General features: G+C 43.9%; 2 protein-coding genes across 2 annotated transcripts in view; both read right to left on the minus strand.

The window, feature by feature from the left end:
* Positions 1–6,564: 6,564 nt before the first annotated feature.
* Positions 6,565–9,716, minus strand: cradd (CARD and death domain containing adaptor protein). The gene is made up of 2 exons (XM_079294073.1): positions 9,318–9,716; positions 6,565–8,246 (listed from the first exon to the last, which is right to left on the minus strand). Exons 1-2 carry the CDS (start codon positions 9,619–9,621, stop codon positions 7,954–7,956), a joined length of 597 nt encoding a protein of 198 aa, XP_079150199.1. The 5' UTR covers positions 9,622–9,716; the 3' UTR covers positions 6,565–7,953.
* A 3,488-nt stretch (positions 9,717–13,204) lies between these two features.
* socs2 (suppressor of cytokine signaling 2) overlaps positions 13,205–15,000 on the minus strand; it is a gene marked incomplete at both ends in the record, with an annotated part of 2,882 nt that continues 1,086 nt past the window's right edge. Inside the window, one exon of the mRNA XM_079294261.1 lies at positions 13,205–13,680. Coding sequence (XP_079150387.1) covers positions 13,205–13,680 — 476 coding nt within the window. The remainder of the gene's footprint in view (positions 13,681–15,000) is intronic.

Consider the following 15,000-nt stretch of genomic DNA (forward strand, 5'->3'; position numbering starts at 1 on the left):
AGGGAAACAGGCCGGGCTCCGGCGTCCGCGCCGCGGCCTGAAGACGAGCAGGAGGTCGGTGATGATGAAGCTGCAGCTGCGTGGCCCCGCCCTGCGCTCCTCAGACCGGGTCCTCCCTCTCTCCCCTCCTCCTCCTCCTCTTCCTCTTCTTCCTTCTCGTTCTATCACTGTAACTGACTGAGTGTCACTCACTTCACTGCTTCATGTTTGTGCTTCAGTTGAATGAGTCCTTCATGAAGCTGCTCTCTTTATTCACATCAACTCGTATTGTTTTCTCTGGAGGTTCATTCTTCAATCTCTGCTTTTTATTTTGAAATTGATCTGGAGCTGTGAATCTGTTTGTGTTGTTTTTAGCTGCATCAACTCTTTCAGTCCCGCCCACGGTTTGAAGCGACTGGTCCATCTGACTGTCCATCAACAGGTCAGCATCTCTGTGAGCACATGCAGCACCTTCCTGTAGCTGCTGGTCCATACATGTGCCACTGTGTTTCTCCTTCACTGAGTAGTACTTTTAAAAGTACTACTAAGCCAGTGTAGAAGTACTCTGTACAGTAAAAGCACAATGGAGCATTTCAAAGTGTTATTTCATCTATTCGAGCTATCCTGCTGTTCTGCTTCATCCCTCTGCTTCAGTGTGTTCTGTATATATTTCTGTTCATCAGTTAAAAGGTGACATCCTGACAAAGGCTCGTATTCTGAGTCTCTGTTCAGGGATTCTGCTTTAATGAGTGCGATGTCTCTCAGTGGACGACAGGCTGCAAGGTGCTGCCTTTGACTTCCAGCTGGTGGGCGGAGCTCTTCATGGCCAGTTGTACTTTGTATTGGTTCAGTTGAGCTTGTATACTGCGTGATCTTCTCCTCTCCACCCTTTCTTCTTTTTTGGACAACCTCTGTCCCTTCACCTCCAGGCCTGCACCGCCAACTCCACCTGCCCCACGGCAGTCGGACTCAGTGCATCTGACAGACGGAGGCTGAGCGTAAATGGAGAAAAGGCAAACTCCCGGAGGACCTTCTTAACTTCCAATCTCTTTCCACTTGTTCCTCCTCTCTTTCTACTGCTAAAGCTGCGTCCTCTAAAATCCTAACCTCTGCCTAAAGTGGGTCACTGGACTGAGACGGCCCTCCTTGCGGTGACGGAGTCGCTTCACACACCAGATCCTCCTCTCCACCCTCGAGGGGATGGGGTCTCAGGCTCTGCACTCTCCCTGTTTGCATCCTACCTGACAGGTCGATCCTACCAGGTGACATGGAGGGGGGCTGTGTCGGAACCACGCATGCCGACTACGGGGGTTCCACAAGGCTCAGTCCTGGGCCCCCTTCTCTTCTCGCTCTACACAACATCTCTGGGTTCTGTTATTCGCTCTCATGACTTCTCTAACCATTGTTATGCCGATGACACCCAGCTGGTCTTGTCATTTCCTACGGGGACACTCGAGTGGAGGCATCGCTGTGTGCTTGGCTGAGATCTCGACGTGGATGACGACACACCACCTCAAGCTGAACCTGGACAAAACCGAGCTGCTGTTCCTCCAGGTGAAGGCTTGCCCTCACAGAGACCCGTCCATCACCATTGATGTTACCGTGGTGACGCCAACTCGGACTGCGAGGAACCTGTGTGTGACCCTGGACGACCAACTGTTGTTCTCAGCAAACATTGCATCGGTTACACGCTCCTGCAGATTCCTGCTCTACAGCATCAGGAGGATTCACTTCCTCACTGATGAGACGGTGCAGGTGATCATCCAGGCTCTGGTCATCTCCCGCTTGGACTACTGCAACTCACTACTTACCGGAGCTCCGGCGTCGGCCATCAGACCTCTGGAGCTTGTCCAGAAAGCTGCAGCTCGCCTGGTGTTCAATCGCCCCAAGTTCTCCCACAACTTCTCTTCTCCGTTCTCTCCACTGGCTCCTGTAAGAGCATCCAGTGTGAGACTCTGATGCTGGTCTACAGGGCAGTGAAAGGAACAGCTCCTTCCTATCTCCAGGCCACGGTCAAGCCCTACACCCCCGCCCGACCTCTTGGCTCTGCTGCCTCGGGGCGATCGGTCGCCCCGTCGCTCAGAGGTCCGATCGACCCGGTCGCGGCTGTTTCCTGTCCTGACCCCTCAGTGGTGGAATGAACTCCCCACTGACCTCAGGACAGCAGAGTCGCTGCCCATCTTTCATCAGGCTGAAGACTCACCTCTTCAAGAAGCACTACCTGAGCCTTCACTCACCACTTACTGTATTCATACTAGTTTGTTGCACTTATTGTATTTGTATTAGTTTGTTTCGTACTTTGGCTCTGGTTTATGCTCTTAGATGCTTTTTAAAAAGGGAGATGCACTCATGACTTCTGGTGACGAGTAGTTCTCTTGAATATGTTGAATACACTTATTGTAACTCGCTTTGGATAAAAGCGACTGCTAAATAGACTGTAATGTGATGTAATGTGACATTTTCTGCTGGAATGACGTTTCTTGCTTCTCAGACATTGTTGTGCTCCAGCCTCTCTCCACGTTAGGTCTAATGTGAGGCGTGAGAACTCCTGCCGGGTCATGGTGGCCAAGGTCTTGGGGTCTCCACTTTCAATCCCAATGTCAGCAAGAACAGCAAGGTCTCTGTTGATCTCAGAGGCAGATTTCAGGGTATGTTCAGGTGGTGGCTGTTCAGCCTGAAGCAGATAGCACAGGAAGGTGGGTCGTGGTGGGGTCACTGGTGGTAGGAGGAGGCTACAGGGCCCCCTAGTGTCTGGAGGAGGCTACAGGGCCCCCTAGTGTCTGGAGGAGGAGACTAGAGGCTAGTGTGTGTGGGTGTGTTAGTGTGTGTGTGTTAGTGTGTGTGTGTTTGTGTGTGTGAGTGTGTTAGTGTGTGTTAGTGTGTGTGTTAGTGTGTTAGTGTGTGTGTTAGTGTGTGTGTTAGTGTGTGTGTTAGTGTGTGTGTTAGTGTGAGTGTTAGTGTGTGTGTTAGTGTGTGTGTTGGTGTGTGTGTGTTAGTGTGTGAGTGTGTTAGTGTGTGTGTTAGTGTGTGTGAGTGTGAGTGTGTTAGTGTGTTAGTGTGTTAGTGTGTGTGTTAGTGTGTTAGTGTGTGTGTTAGTGTGTGAGTGTTAGTGTGTGTGTTAGTGTGTGTGTTAGTGTGTGTGTGTGTGTTAGTGTGTGTGTTAGTGTGTGAGTGTGTTAGTGTGTGTGTTAGTGTGTGTGTGTTAGTGTGTGTGTGTTAGTGTGTGTGTGTGTTAGTGTGTGTGAGTGTGTGTGTTAGTGTGTGTTAGTGTGTGTGTTAGTGTGTGTTAGTGTGTGTGAGTGTGTGTGTTAGTGTGTGTGAGTGTGTGTGTTAGTGTGTGTGTGTTTGTGTGTGTGAGTGTGTTTGTGTGTGTTAGTGTGTGAGTGTTAGTGTGTTAGTGTGTGTGTTAGTGTGTGTTAGTGTGTGTGTGTTAGTGTGTGTTAGTGTGTGTGTGTTAGTGTGTGTGTTAGTGTGTGTGTGTTAGTGTGTGCGTGTTAGTGTGAGTGTGTTAGTGTGTGTGTTAGTGTGTGTGAGTGTGTGTGTGTGAGTGTGTTAGTGTGTGCATGTTAGTGTGTGTGTTAGTGTGTGTTAGTGTGAGTGTTAGTGTGTTAGTGTGTGTGTGTGTTAGTGTGTGTGTGTTAGTGTGTGTGTGTGTTAGTGTGTGTGTGTGTGTTAGTGTGTGTGAGTGTGTGTGTTAGTGTGTGTTAGTGTGTGTGAGTGTGTGTGTTAGTGTGTGTTAGTGTGTGTGTGTTAGTGTGTGTTAGTGTGTTTGTTAGTGTGTGTGTTAGTGTGTGTGTGTGTTAGTGTGTGTGTGTTAGTGTGTGTGTGTTAGTGTGTGTGTTAGTGTGTGTGTTAGTGTGTGTGTTAGTGTGTGTTAGTGTGTGAGTGTTAGTGTGTTAGTGTGTGTTAGTGTGTGTGTGTTAGTGTGTGTGTGTTAGTGTGTGTGTGTTAGTGTGTGTTAGTGTGTGTGTGTTAGTGTGTGTGTGTTAGTGTGTGTGTGTTAGTGTGTGTTAGTGTGTGTGTTAGTGTGTGTGCGTGTTAGTGTGTGTGTGTTAGTGTGTGTGTTAGTGTGTGTGTGTTAGTGTGTGTGTGTTAGTGTGTGTGTGTTAGTGTGTGTGTTAGTGTGTGTGTTAGTGTGTGTGTGTTAGTGTGTGTGTGTTAGTGTGTGTTAGTTAGTGTGTGTGTGTTAGTGTGTGTGTTAGTGTGTGTGAGTGTGTTAGTGTGTGTGTTAGTGTGTGTGTGTTAGTTAGTGTGTGTGTTAGTGTGTGTTAGTGTGAGTGTTAGTGTGTTAGTGTGTGTGTGTTAGTGTGTGTTAGTGTTAGTGTGTGTGTTAGTGTGTGTGTTAGTGTGTGTGTGTTAGTGTGTGTTAGTGTGTGTGTTAGTGTGTGTGTGTTAGTTAGTGTGTGTGTTAGTGTGTGTTAGTGTGAGTGTTAGTGTGTTAGTGTGTGTGTGTTAGTGTGAGTGTGTTAGTGTGTGTTAGTGTTAGTGTGTGTGTTAGTGTGTGTGTTAGTGTGTGTGTGTTTGTGTGTGTGAGTGTGTTAGTGTGTGTTAGTGTGTGAGTGTTAGTGTGTTAGTGTGTGTGTTAGTGTGTGTTAGTGTGTGTGTGTTAGTGTGTGTTAGTGTGTGTGTGTTAGTGTGTGTGTTAGTGTGTGTGTGTTAGTGTGTGCGTGTTAGTGTGAGTGTGTTAGTGTGTGTGTTAGTGTGTGTGAGTGTGTGTGTGTGAGTGTGTTAGTGTGTGCATGTTAGTGTGTGTGTTAGTGTGTGTTAGTGTGAGTGTTAGTGTGTTAGTGTGTGTGTGTGTTAGTGTGTGTGTGTGTTAGTGTGTGTGTGTGTTAGTGTGTGTGAGTGTGTGTGTTAGTGTGTGTTAGTGTGTGTGAGTGTGTGTGTTAGTGTGTGTTAGTGTGTGTGTGTTAGTGTGTGTTAGTGTGTTTGTTAGTGTGTGTGTTAGTGTGTGTGTGTGTTAGTGTGTGTGTGTTAGTGTGTGTGTGTTAGTGTGTGTGTTAGTGTGTGTGTTAGTGTGTGTGTTAGTGTGTGTTAGTGTGTGAGTGTTAGTGTGTTAGTGTGTGTTAGTGTGTGTGTGTTAGTGTGTGTGTGTTAGTGTGTGTGTGTTAGTGTGTGTTAGTGTGTGTTAGTGTGTGTGTGTTAGTGTGTGTGTGTTAGTGTGTGTGTGTTAGTGTGTGTTAGTGTGTGTGTTAGTGTGTGTGCGTGTTAGTGTGTGTGTGTTAGTGTGTGTGTTAGTGTGTGTGTGTTAGTGTGTGTGTGTTAGTGTGTGTGTGTTAGTGTGTGTGTTAGTGTGTGTGTTAGTGTGTGTGTGTTAGTGTGTGTGTGTTAGTGTGTGTGAGTGTGTTAGTGTGTGTGTTAGTGTGTGTGTGTTAGTTAGTGTGTGTGTTAGTGTGTGTTAGTGTGAGTGTTAGTGTGTTAGTGTGTGTGTGTTAGTGTGAGTGTGTTAGTGTGTGTTAGTGTTAGTGTGTGTGTTAGTGTGTGTGTTAGTGTGTGTGTGTTAGTGTGTGTGTTAGTGTGAGTGTGTTAGTGTGTGTTAGTGTGTGTGTGTTAGTGTGAGTGTGTTAGTGTGTGTGTGTTAGTGTGTGTGTGTTAGTGTGTGTTAGTTAGTGGGTGTGTTAGTGTGTGTGTTAGTGTTAGTGTGTGTGTTAGTGTGAGTGTGTTAGTGTGTGTGTGTTAGTGTGTGTGTGTTAGTGTGTTAGTGTGTGTTAGTGTGTGAGTGTTAGTGTGTGTGTGTTAGTGTGTGTGTGTGTGTTAGTGTGTGTGTGTTAGTGTGTGTTAGTGTGTGTGTTAGTGTGTGTGTGTTAGTGTGTGAGTGTGTGTGTTAGTGTGTGAGTGTGTGTGTGTTAGTGTGTGTGTGTTAGTGTGTGTTAGTGTGTGTGTTAGTGTGTTAGTGTGTGTTAGTGTGTGTGTGTTAGTGTGTGTTAGTGTGTTAGTGTGTGTGTGTTAGTGTGTTAGTGTGTGTGTGTTAGTGTGTGTGTGTTAGTGTGTGTGTTAGTGTGTGAGTGTGTGTTAGTGTGTGAGTGTGTGTGTGTTAGTGTGTGTGTGTTAGTGTGTGTGTTAGTGTGTGAGTGTGTGTTAGTGTGTGAGTGTGTGTGTGTTAGTGTGTGTGTGTTAGTGTGTGTTAGTGTGTGTGTTAGTGTGAGTGTTAGTGTGTGTGTTAGTGTGAGTGTGTTAGTGTGTGTGTGTTAGTGTGTGTTAGTGTGTGTTAGTGTGTGTGTTAGTGTGAGTGTTAGTGTGTGTGTTAGTGTGAGTGTGTTAGTGTGTGTGTGTTAGTGTGTGTTAGTGTGTGAGTGTGTGTGTTAGTGTGTGTTAGTGTGTGTGTTAGTGTGTGTTAGTGTGTGTGAGTGTTAGTGTTTCACACTAGAGTGAAACTAATTAGAATAAGTATCAGTGTGGTTTGTGCGTGTAAAGAATACCGAGCTGGATCAAACACAACTTGCCTCAGCGGCTGAAGGGGATCGATGAGGCGTATCCCCTCTCTGGGCTGGCTTCTCAAGAAAATATGAAGAAATGGATTTGGTCGAAGAAACCAATTCGTTATTTATTTATTTGCATTTAAATCAAAGTATAATCTCTTGGTCCAAAATACAGAGAAAAAATCGTTCACTGAAAAATATAAGAAAACATCACCAGAGTGTTTAAAGCCCTTCAGAGCAGTTTACAGACAAATGCTCTTTAAAAACGCTGACTCAGCCAGCAGACTGGCTGGCTGTGTAGTCTACGGAGGAAACAGTTCATGATGAACCCAGCGCAGGAATAGACCGAGTGAGCTTCTCTCCTCACTCAACTTCAAAAAATCTTCCAAGTATTCTTAAAAACTCTGACTCTCAAAGTCCGGAGGTCTGCAAGAAGTTTAAAGTTCTACCCCCGTGCAGGCAGAGTCTGGTTCTCCCTCGCTAAGCTCTCCTCAACTCAGCTCCAGCTAAAGAAGAAGTCCTCCTTCGAGTGTCCGCTTCAGACTCGGTTCGAGACTCCTCACACGACTGCTTTTGGTTTAAAACTGTCACTATTTATACTCTTCTGGGGCTCAGGACCCCGAACACTTCACACATAACTTGATTGATGACACATAAATCCCCCTTTCTCCAACGTGACCTTAAAACCCGGGTATGCTTTGATATATGGACCCGTCGGCATGATTAATGGCCTTACCGCCCGGGTATTCCTACGACTGCCGACTCGGTCTAGTGACTTTGTCTTTGAAGTCTCTTCTACCCTCTATACTAATGAGGAACTACCTTAATGGCCGACACGTGCTCAAGTGCCTCTGCTACCGGCAACCAGGGGAGACGATACATGATGATTTGTGAGGGCAGTCTGTGCTCTTTCATCTCCGGCCGGCATGGCGGCGCCTCCGTCTTCGCCCTCTGCTTGAACTTCAGGCCCATCTTTGCCCTCGGCATGAACCGAGAAGCAAGCGTGTGTGTGTGTGTGTTAGTGAGACCATCCTGACCTTGATCTTACAGGGTGGGTGGGTGGGTGTATGTGTGTGTGTGTGAGTGTGCGCCCAACCGTACACATCAGTGCAATAGGGTGTCTGTCTAACAGGTGCAATCTTATGCGAGACTTGTTTTAACTCCGGATAACCAGGACATGGCCGTGTAGAGGCATCACGACTTCGCAACACATCCACCCTGTTCAACACAGCCAACCCCAGGACATCTCTCGGGTAGGTCGTTGATATACATGCTAAATAGCAGAGGACCTAGGACCGACCCCTGGGGTATCCCCATGCTATTGGCACGGATGGTGGACTTTTCCCCATTGACTCTCACACATTGTACTCTTCCCCTGAGGTATGAGTCAAACCATTGTGAGGCATGATCAGAAAATTGGAATTTGTGAAGTTTGGACATCAGCACACTGTGGTTCACAGTATCAAAAGCCTTTTTTAAGTCTAAGAAAACTGCTCCCACAGCATGAATAAACCTTGTACAATAGAAGTAAGGTAATCAAATAGAGGTAGACTGGTCACAGCAGGACGTCCTGCAGGACCGACGGATGGACCCCGTTCTCCTCCAGACTCCTCATGAGTCTCTGGACCGTGGAGGTCTTCCCTCCACTTCGTCTCCACTGAACCAGACCGGCCAGAACCGCTCCGTGAGTACTGAGAGGGTGGTCGGACCGGCACCGGAACAAGTCCTCCGTAGACAGACCCAGATCCATCAGGACCGACTCCCACTCGGACCCGAGCCGGGACGCCAGCCGGGACAAGACCCGGTCAGAAGGAACGTCCTGCAGAACCGGGTCGTGGAGCTGGACGTCTGCAGAGACCAAGAGGGATATTTAGTAGTTTCAGGTCTGAAGATACTCTCAGAAATATGATTCATATAATTATTATTCACATTATTATGAATAACATTATTCATAATAACACTAGTCATATTGTTATTCATATTATTACTAATATAAATATTATGATATCAATTATTATGATGAAGTTTTTCTCTGACATGAATCCTAAACTTTATGTGTACTGTCTCTTTAAGGCTGACGGTCGGGGGGGGGGGGGGGGATGGGCTGTTTGCTCTTCTCTGATTGGACGACAAGGGAAAAAAAAATACTCTCAGCTCTTCTGTGTTTTTATTTCAGGTCACTGTGACACAGGAAGTCACCTGAACCAGTTCAGCACCAACACAGCACCAGTTCAGGACCAGTTCAGGACCAGAACAGACGTCTTGTCCTCTGAACTTAATGTTTCGGTCACTAAATGACTTACTCAGTTTTTAGGATTTTTTTTCAGATCCTGGTGTTATATCAGAACCAGAAGAACCAGAAGAACCAGATGAAGGGTTTAGGCTCTTAAAGAGACAGTACACCACTAACCCAAACCTCCATGTTTTAATGTTCTCTCATAAAATGAATCAGATTTGTATCTGTTCATCTGTTCACCATATAAAGACACACCCCTCCTCTGGTTATGGTCTTGGTCCTGGTCCTCTTTAGACCAGTTTACCTTCAGGAGGAAGAATGTGATCAGAAACATTCTTCAGCTTCAACACAGAGACGCAGAAGAAGATTCCTGGAGAGGAGGAAGAGGAGGAGGAGGAGCTCCTCCTCTTCCTCCTTTATCTCAACATCGCATTTAGTTTTTCTAAATGTATTTTCAGAATTTTAAGAGTTTTTACAGAATTATAAATAATATTCATGTGTTTTAAATTATAACCTCAGAATTATTATTCATATTAATATGAATAATTTTATTTATTTTATTTCCTTAAACTGCACAGTTCTGATAATTATTTTAATAATTATTTTGTGTTATTGTTTTGAGAGTGACAGATGGTTCTTCTTATGTTTACATTAATAAACATCTCTCCTGGACGTGTTCTCACCTGCAGCGCTGGGTCCTGGTCCTGGTCTGGTCTGGAGATCCAGCAGCAGCTTGTCTCTGACCCAGCCGAAGTCCTCCAGGGACCGCAGGAAGCAGCCGAAGGCCCGGGGCCCGCGGACCGGAAGTAGGTCGAGCAACCTCCGACACCGGAGCGTGTCGGAGGGCTGAGCCTCGATGTCCTCCACGTGAGCCTCCGTGAGCACGTGCTCCTGGAACAGAAACGGAACGATGGTGTCGGTGACCAGCAGCTGCCCAGACAGATACAGCCGGTGTGTCCGCAGCAGAGCTCTGTGTTCCGGGTCCATTCTGAGGCGCTGACCGCTGGTTCCACTCGTTAAATCATACTAGTTAATTCATGACCAACTAACTTTATTATTCACCACGAAAACTAGTCGTGCTAGTCCGGAAAACGACTGTGTGCTGAATGTTGTTGCGTCCGACTGGAAACACGTCAGCGGAACCAATGTCCAACCACTCAAGTCTCCCGTGAGATTTATTCCACTTCCGGAAATCTTCTGATTTAATTCAAGCATGTAGTTATTATTCAACCAATATAATTAATACAAGTGAATTATTATGGACCAGTCTTAAATTCGGCACACATATTATGCACCAGGTATCACTCTTTCTATTCCTTTTCTTTAAGAAAAGCTCAACACGTTGTCCTTACTAGTCTGCTTTCAAATGGTGCTCATGAGCTAACGTTAGCAAACAGCGTCAGCGAATGCCAAGATGAAGACTTGTATTAATATGAAGGCTACTTGTTCTATTCAATATGTTCCGGATTCACCAGAAGAACCAAACGTTGCCATTAAACTTAATATTTATTTTCTACTAAAATATTCACGTCCTCCTTAAATTGATGAATTGATTACATTATTATGAGAGACAATGAGACATAAGACTTTATGAGACGCTATGAGACTTTATGAGCCGTTATGAGATGTTATGACACTGAGACTTTGAGACATGCGACGTTATGAGACATTATGAGAGACACGAGATGTTATGACACTTTATGAGACATGGGATGTTATGACACTTTGAGACATGAGACTTTATGAGACATTATGAGAGACACGAGATGTTATGACACTTTATGAGACATGAGACTATGAGAGACACGAGATGTTATGACACTTTATGAGACATGAGACTATGAGAGACACGAGATGTTATGACACTTTATGAGACATGGGATGTTATGACACTTTGAGACATTATGAGACTTTATGAGAGACACGAGATGTTATGACACTTTATGAGACATGAGACTATGAGAGACACGAGATGTTATGACACTTTATGAGACATGAGACTATGAGAGACACGAGATGTTATGACACTTTATGAGACATGGGATGTTATGACACTTTGAGACTTTGAGACATTATGCGAGACACGAGATGTTATGACACTTTATGAGACGAGACGTTATGAGACGTTATGAGAGACATGAGACTTTAGGAGACGTTATGACACTTTATGAGACATTATGACACTTTGAGACATTATGAGACATTATGAGAGACACGAGATGTTATGAGACGTTATGAGACATTATGAGAGACATGCGACGTTATGAGACGTTATGAGACTTTAGGAGACGTTATGAGACGTTATGACACTTTATGAGACATTATGAGATGTTATGAGAGACATGAGACTTTAGGAGACGTTATGACACTTTATGAGACATGACACTTTGAGACATTATGAGACTTTATGAGACATTATGAGAGACACGAGATGTTATGACACTTTATGAGACGTTATGAGATGTTATGAGAGACATGCGACGTTATGAGACATTATGAGACTTTATGAGACGTTATGAGATGTTATGAGACTATGAGACGTTATGAGAGACACGAGACATTATGAGACTTTAGGAGACGTTATGAGACGTTATGAGACTATGAGACGTTATGAGAGACACGAGACGTTATGAGACTTTAGGAGACGTTATGAGACGTTATGAGAGACATGAGACGTTATGAGATGTTATGACATGTTTATATTGATGATTGTTAGTCACAGAAACAATATATAATACAGACAAAAATATGAAGAGAAATATTTAAACCTGAGTTTTTGGTTTCAAACTTGTAGATTTAACAGGAAACTCAATAGAGCTGTAGTTATAATCGTAACTTTTGTTTCCACAGAGAAAAATATTATTCCAAGTTTTAATGAAATAAAGTACAATGTGATGGACGGAATATATACGTGTTTAATGAATTTGATGAGAACGAATCAACAAGGAATCCTTAAAAGGTACATTTTTTAAATGCAGTCTGGTTTACTGTGTTCATACAACAAACACACGGATACAACTTGAACATTTCTTTCTTCATTTCTGCTTTCTGTATTTGTTTGAATCCGAACGAGGTTCTGACCCCGACAGTCACAGCGACGGGGAAGTCGTCGAAAATGTTAGAACGACTTAGTTTGTTTTCCTGTGATCTGATTGGTCCACAGATTGTCCAGCGAGGATAAAGTCCGGCGGGTCGAACTGACGTGTTTGTTTTTGTCGTCTCACTAAAGTCTGTCAGCCAATCAGAGGCCTCCGCTGGCGATGATGATGAAGATGATGACCTGTTAAAACCTTTGCTGTTGTGTTTGTCCTGAAAACAGGAAACTTGAAGCTTCAACTGCTTTTCTTTTTTATATTTATTGAGATTTGTTTCTGTAAATATTATATAAATTGGAATTCAGCAAATATCGAAAATAAAGTTTTGAATATTTATTTGGATTTAAATGGAGCTTTTTCTTTTCTTCTGGAAATCAACAAATCCTTTTAGACTTTAAACTTGGATGAACTCAGAAGAATTATTATTTCATATATATTTGAAATAAGTGAAATATGTTTTTGGCCTGTTGGTTGGACAAACATAAATAAATGGTGAAGACGTTGCTTCGGGAAGTAAAATAGTACAATAATAACAGACTTATTGATCCTCTGGAGACATAAACACATTTATTTACACTTCAGTCTAGATTGAAGATGTTTGTGTCTTAGCTCCAAATAAAAATATCATACTTGTGATGAAACAACCTCAACTCTTTTATTGATGAACATTTTAAAACTGAACCGATAATCATAATAATAATTTAGTTCACAAACTAAAACGTCTGCTGTCTCAAAATATGTGAACAATGTATGAATACAAAATTGATTTATAAATAAATAAGAGTTTATTAAATTCATGATTGTAGACTCAACATGTGATTGAACCAACTCAACATTTCTTCATCAGCTCAACCTAAAAACAGAAGTTCATTAAAAACATTTACTTTCATCAGATATTTTCTGTGACCATCAAAACAAACGTCACATTAAAACCGACCACCAGTCATGAAATATGAAAACTGTATGTAGAAATATTAAGTTCATCTCCCTCTGAGATCTCCCTCATCTGCTCATGTGTGAAATATTTTCTTCAAACTGTCTCATCTTTATTCTGTAACGTCAAACATCCAGTAAAAAAACCGGTCTGGTTCTAATAAAGACGTATAAAACCACAAGCTTCATAGAACTGGGGTTATAATAGTGATTCTTGTTAGCTTAATCAATAAGTTAATTGGAAACTGTTCTAAACAAAGATCTGATGATTCCAGTTCCTCCAAAGAGAAGTTTGAGGACAAAACGAGACATTTGAAGACATGAAAACATTTAATCGACACAATAAATCAATAGTATTGATCAGTGTTCAGCTCAGACTGAGATCAGCAGCGTCTCTGGTTCAAATGCAGTTTGTGAACATTTAAGAGGTACAAGTACCGACTGCAGTACTTACTAGTACTACAGGGGTACCTCGGGGACCTTGAGTGGACACATACTTCCTGTTAGTCCCTGTGGGAGCAGTGTATGCTGGGAGTTGTAGTCTACACGTCGTACCTGTAGTCCGTCAGGTAGTCCTTCAGTCTGTTGGGGAGCGGCAGGTCCTGGACCTGCCGAGTCCTCCGGTTGATGGCGATCCGACAGAGGTGCTGCAGCGGCGGCACGGCGGTGAACGCCGGCCTGGTGAGCAGCAGCTGCACCGTGCCGTTGGACGCCGCCGAGGGACGGGCGTCCGACGGCGACTTGTTGTCTCCGGTCCGGGACAGGTGGACGTAGTGCTCCACCAGGTGGACCACGCTGTCAAACTGCTTCAGCTTGGGCCTCACCAGGACCACCGAGTCCAGTTTGAACTTCCCGTGTTGGTACTCGATCCGCAGGTTGGTGGGACCGGCAGACGTCATCGCCGAGATGGTGAACAGGAAGTCCCTCTGGGAACTGTCCCGCACCAGGAATGTCCCCTCTGAGGTGTCCTGCAGGATCTCTTTGGCCTCGTTAGCCGTCAGACCGCCCCAGTACCAGCCTGAGGACACGGAGAGGGAGACACGTGTGAGACACAGAGGGACAAACAAGAGACACAGAGGGACAAACATAAACAAGAGACACAGAGGGACAAACAAATACAAGAGACACAGAAAGACAAACAAATACAAGAGACACAGAAAGACAAACAAAAACAAGAGACACAGAGGGACAAACAAAAACAAGAGACACAGAGGGACAAACAAAAACAAGAGACACAGAGGGACAAACAAATACGAGCGACACAGAGGGACAAACAAAAACAAGAGACACAGAAAGACAAACAAAAACAAGAGACACAGAAAGACAAACAAATACAAGAGACACAGAGGGACAAACAAATACAAGAGACACAGAGGGACAAACAAATACAAGAGACACAGAGGGACAAACAAATACAAGAGACACAGAGGGACAAACAAAAACAAGAGACACAGAGGGACAAACAAATACAAGAGACACAGAGGGACAAACAAATACAAGAGACACAGAAGGACAAACAAATACAAGAGACACAGAAAGACAAACAAATACAAGAGACACAGAAGGACAAACAAATACAAGAGACACAGAAAGACAAACAAATACAAGAGACACAGAAAGACAAACAAATACAAGAGACACAGAGGGACAAACAAAAACAAGAGACACAGAGGGACAAACAAAAACAAGAGACACAGAGGGACAAACAAAAACAAGAGACACAGAGGGACAAACAAATACGAGAGACACAGAGGGACAAACAAAAACAAGAGACACAGAAAGAAACAAAAACAAGAGACACAGAAAGACAAACAAATACAAGAGACACAGAGGGACAAACAAATACAAGAGACACAGAGGGACAAACAAATACAAGAGACACAGAGGGACAAACAAATACAAGAGACACAGAGGGACAAACAAATACAAGAGACACAGAAGGACAAACAAATACAAGAGACACAGAGGGACAAACAAATACAAGAGACACAGAGGGACAAACAAATACAAGAGACACAGAGGGACAAACAAGCGACACTGAAGGACAAACAAATACAAGAGACACAGAAAGACAAACAAATACAAGAGACACAGAAGGACAAACAAATACAAGAGACACAGAGGGACAAACAAGAGACACTGAAGGACAAACAAATACAAGAGACACAGAGGGACAAACAAAAACAAGAGACACAGAAGGACAAACAAAAACAAGAGACACAGAGGGACAAACAAAAACAAGAGACACAGAAGGACAAACAAAAACAAGAGACAGAGGGACAAACAAAAACAAGAGACACAGAAGGACAAACAAAAACAAGAGACACAGAAGGACAAA

The sequence above is a fragment of the Melanostigma gelatinosum genome, assembly GCF_949748355.1.
Source record: "Melanostigma gelatinosum genome assembly, chromosome: 22".
Lineage (NCBI taxonomy): Eukaryota > Metazoa > Chordata > Actinopteri > Perciformes > Zoarcidae > Melanostigma > Melanostigma gelatinosum.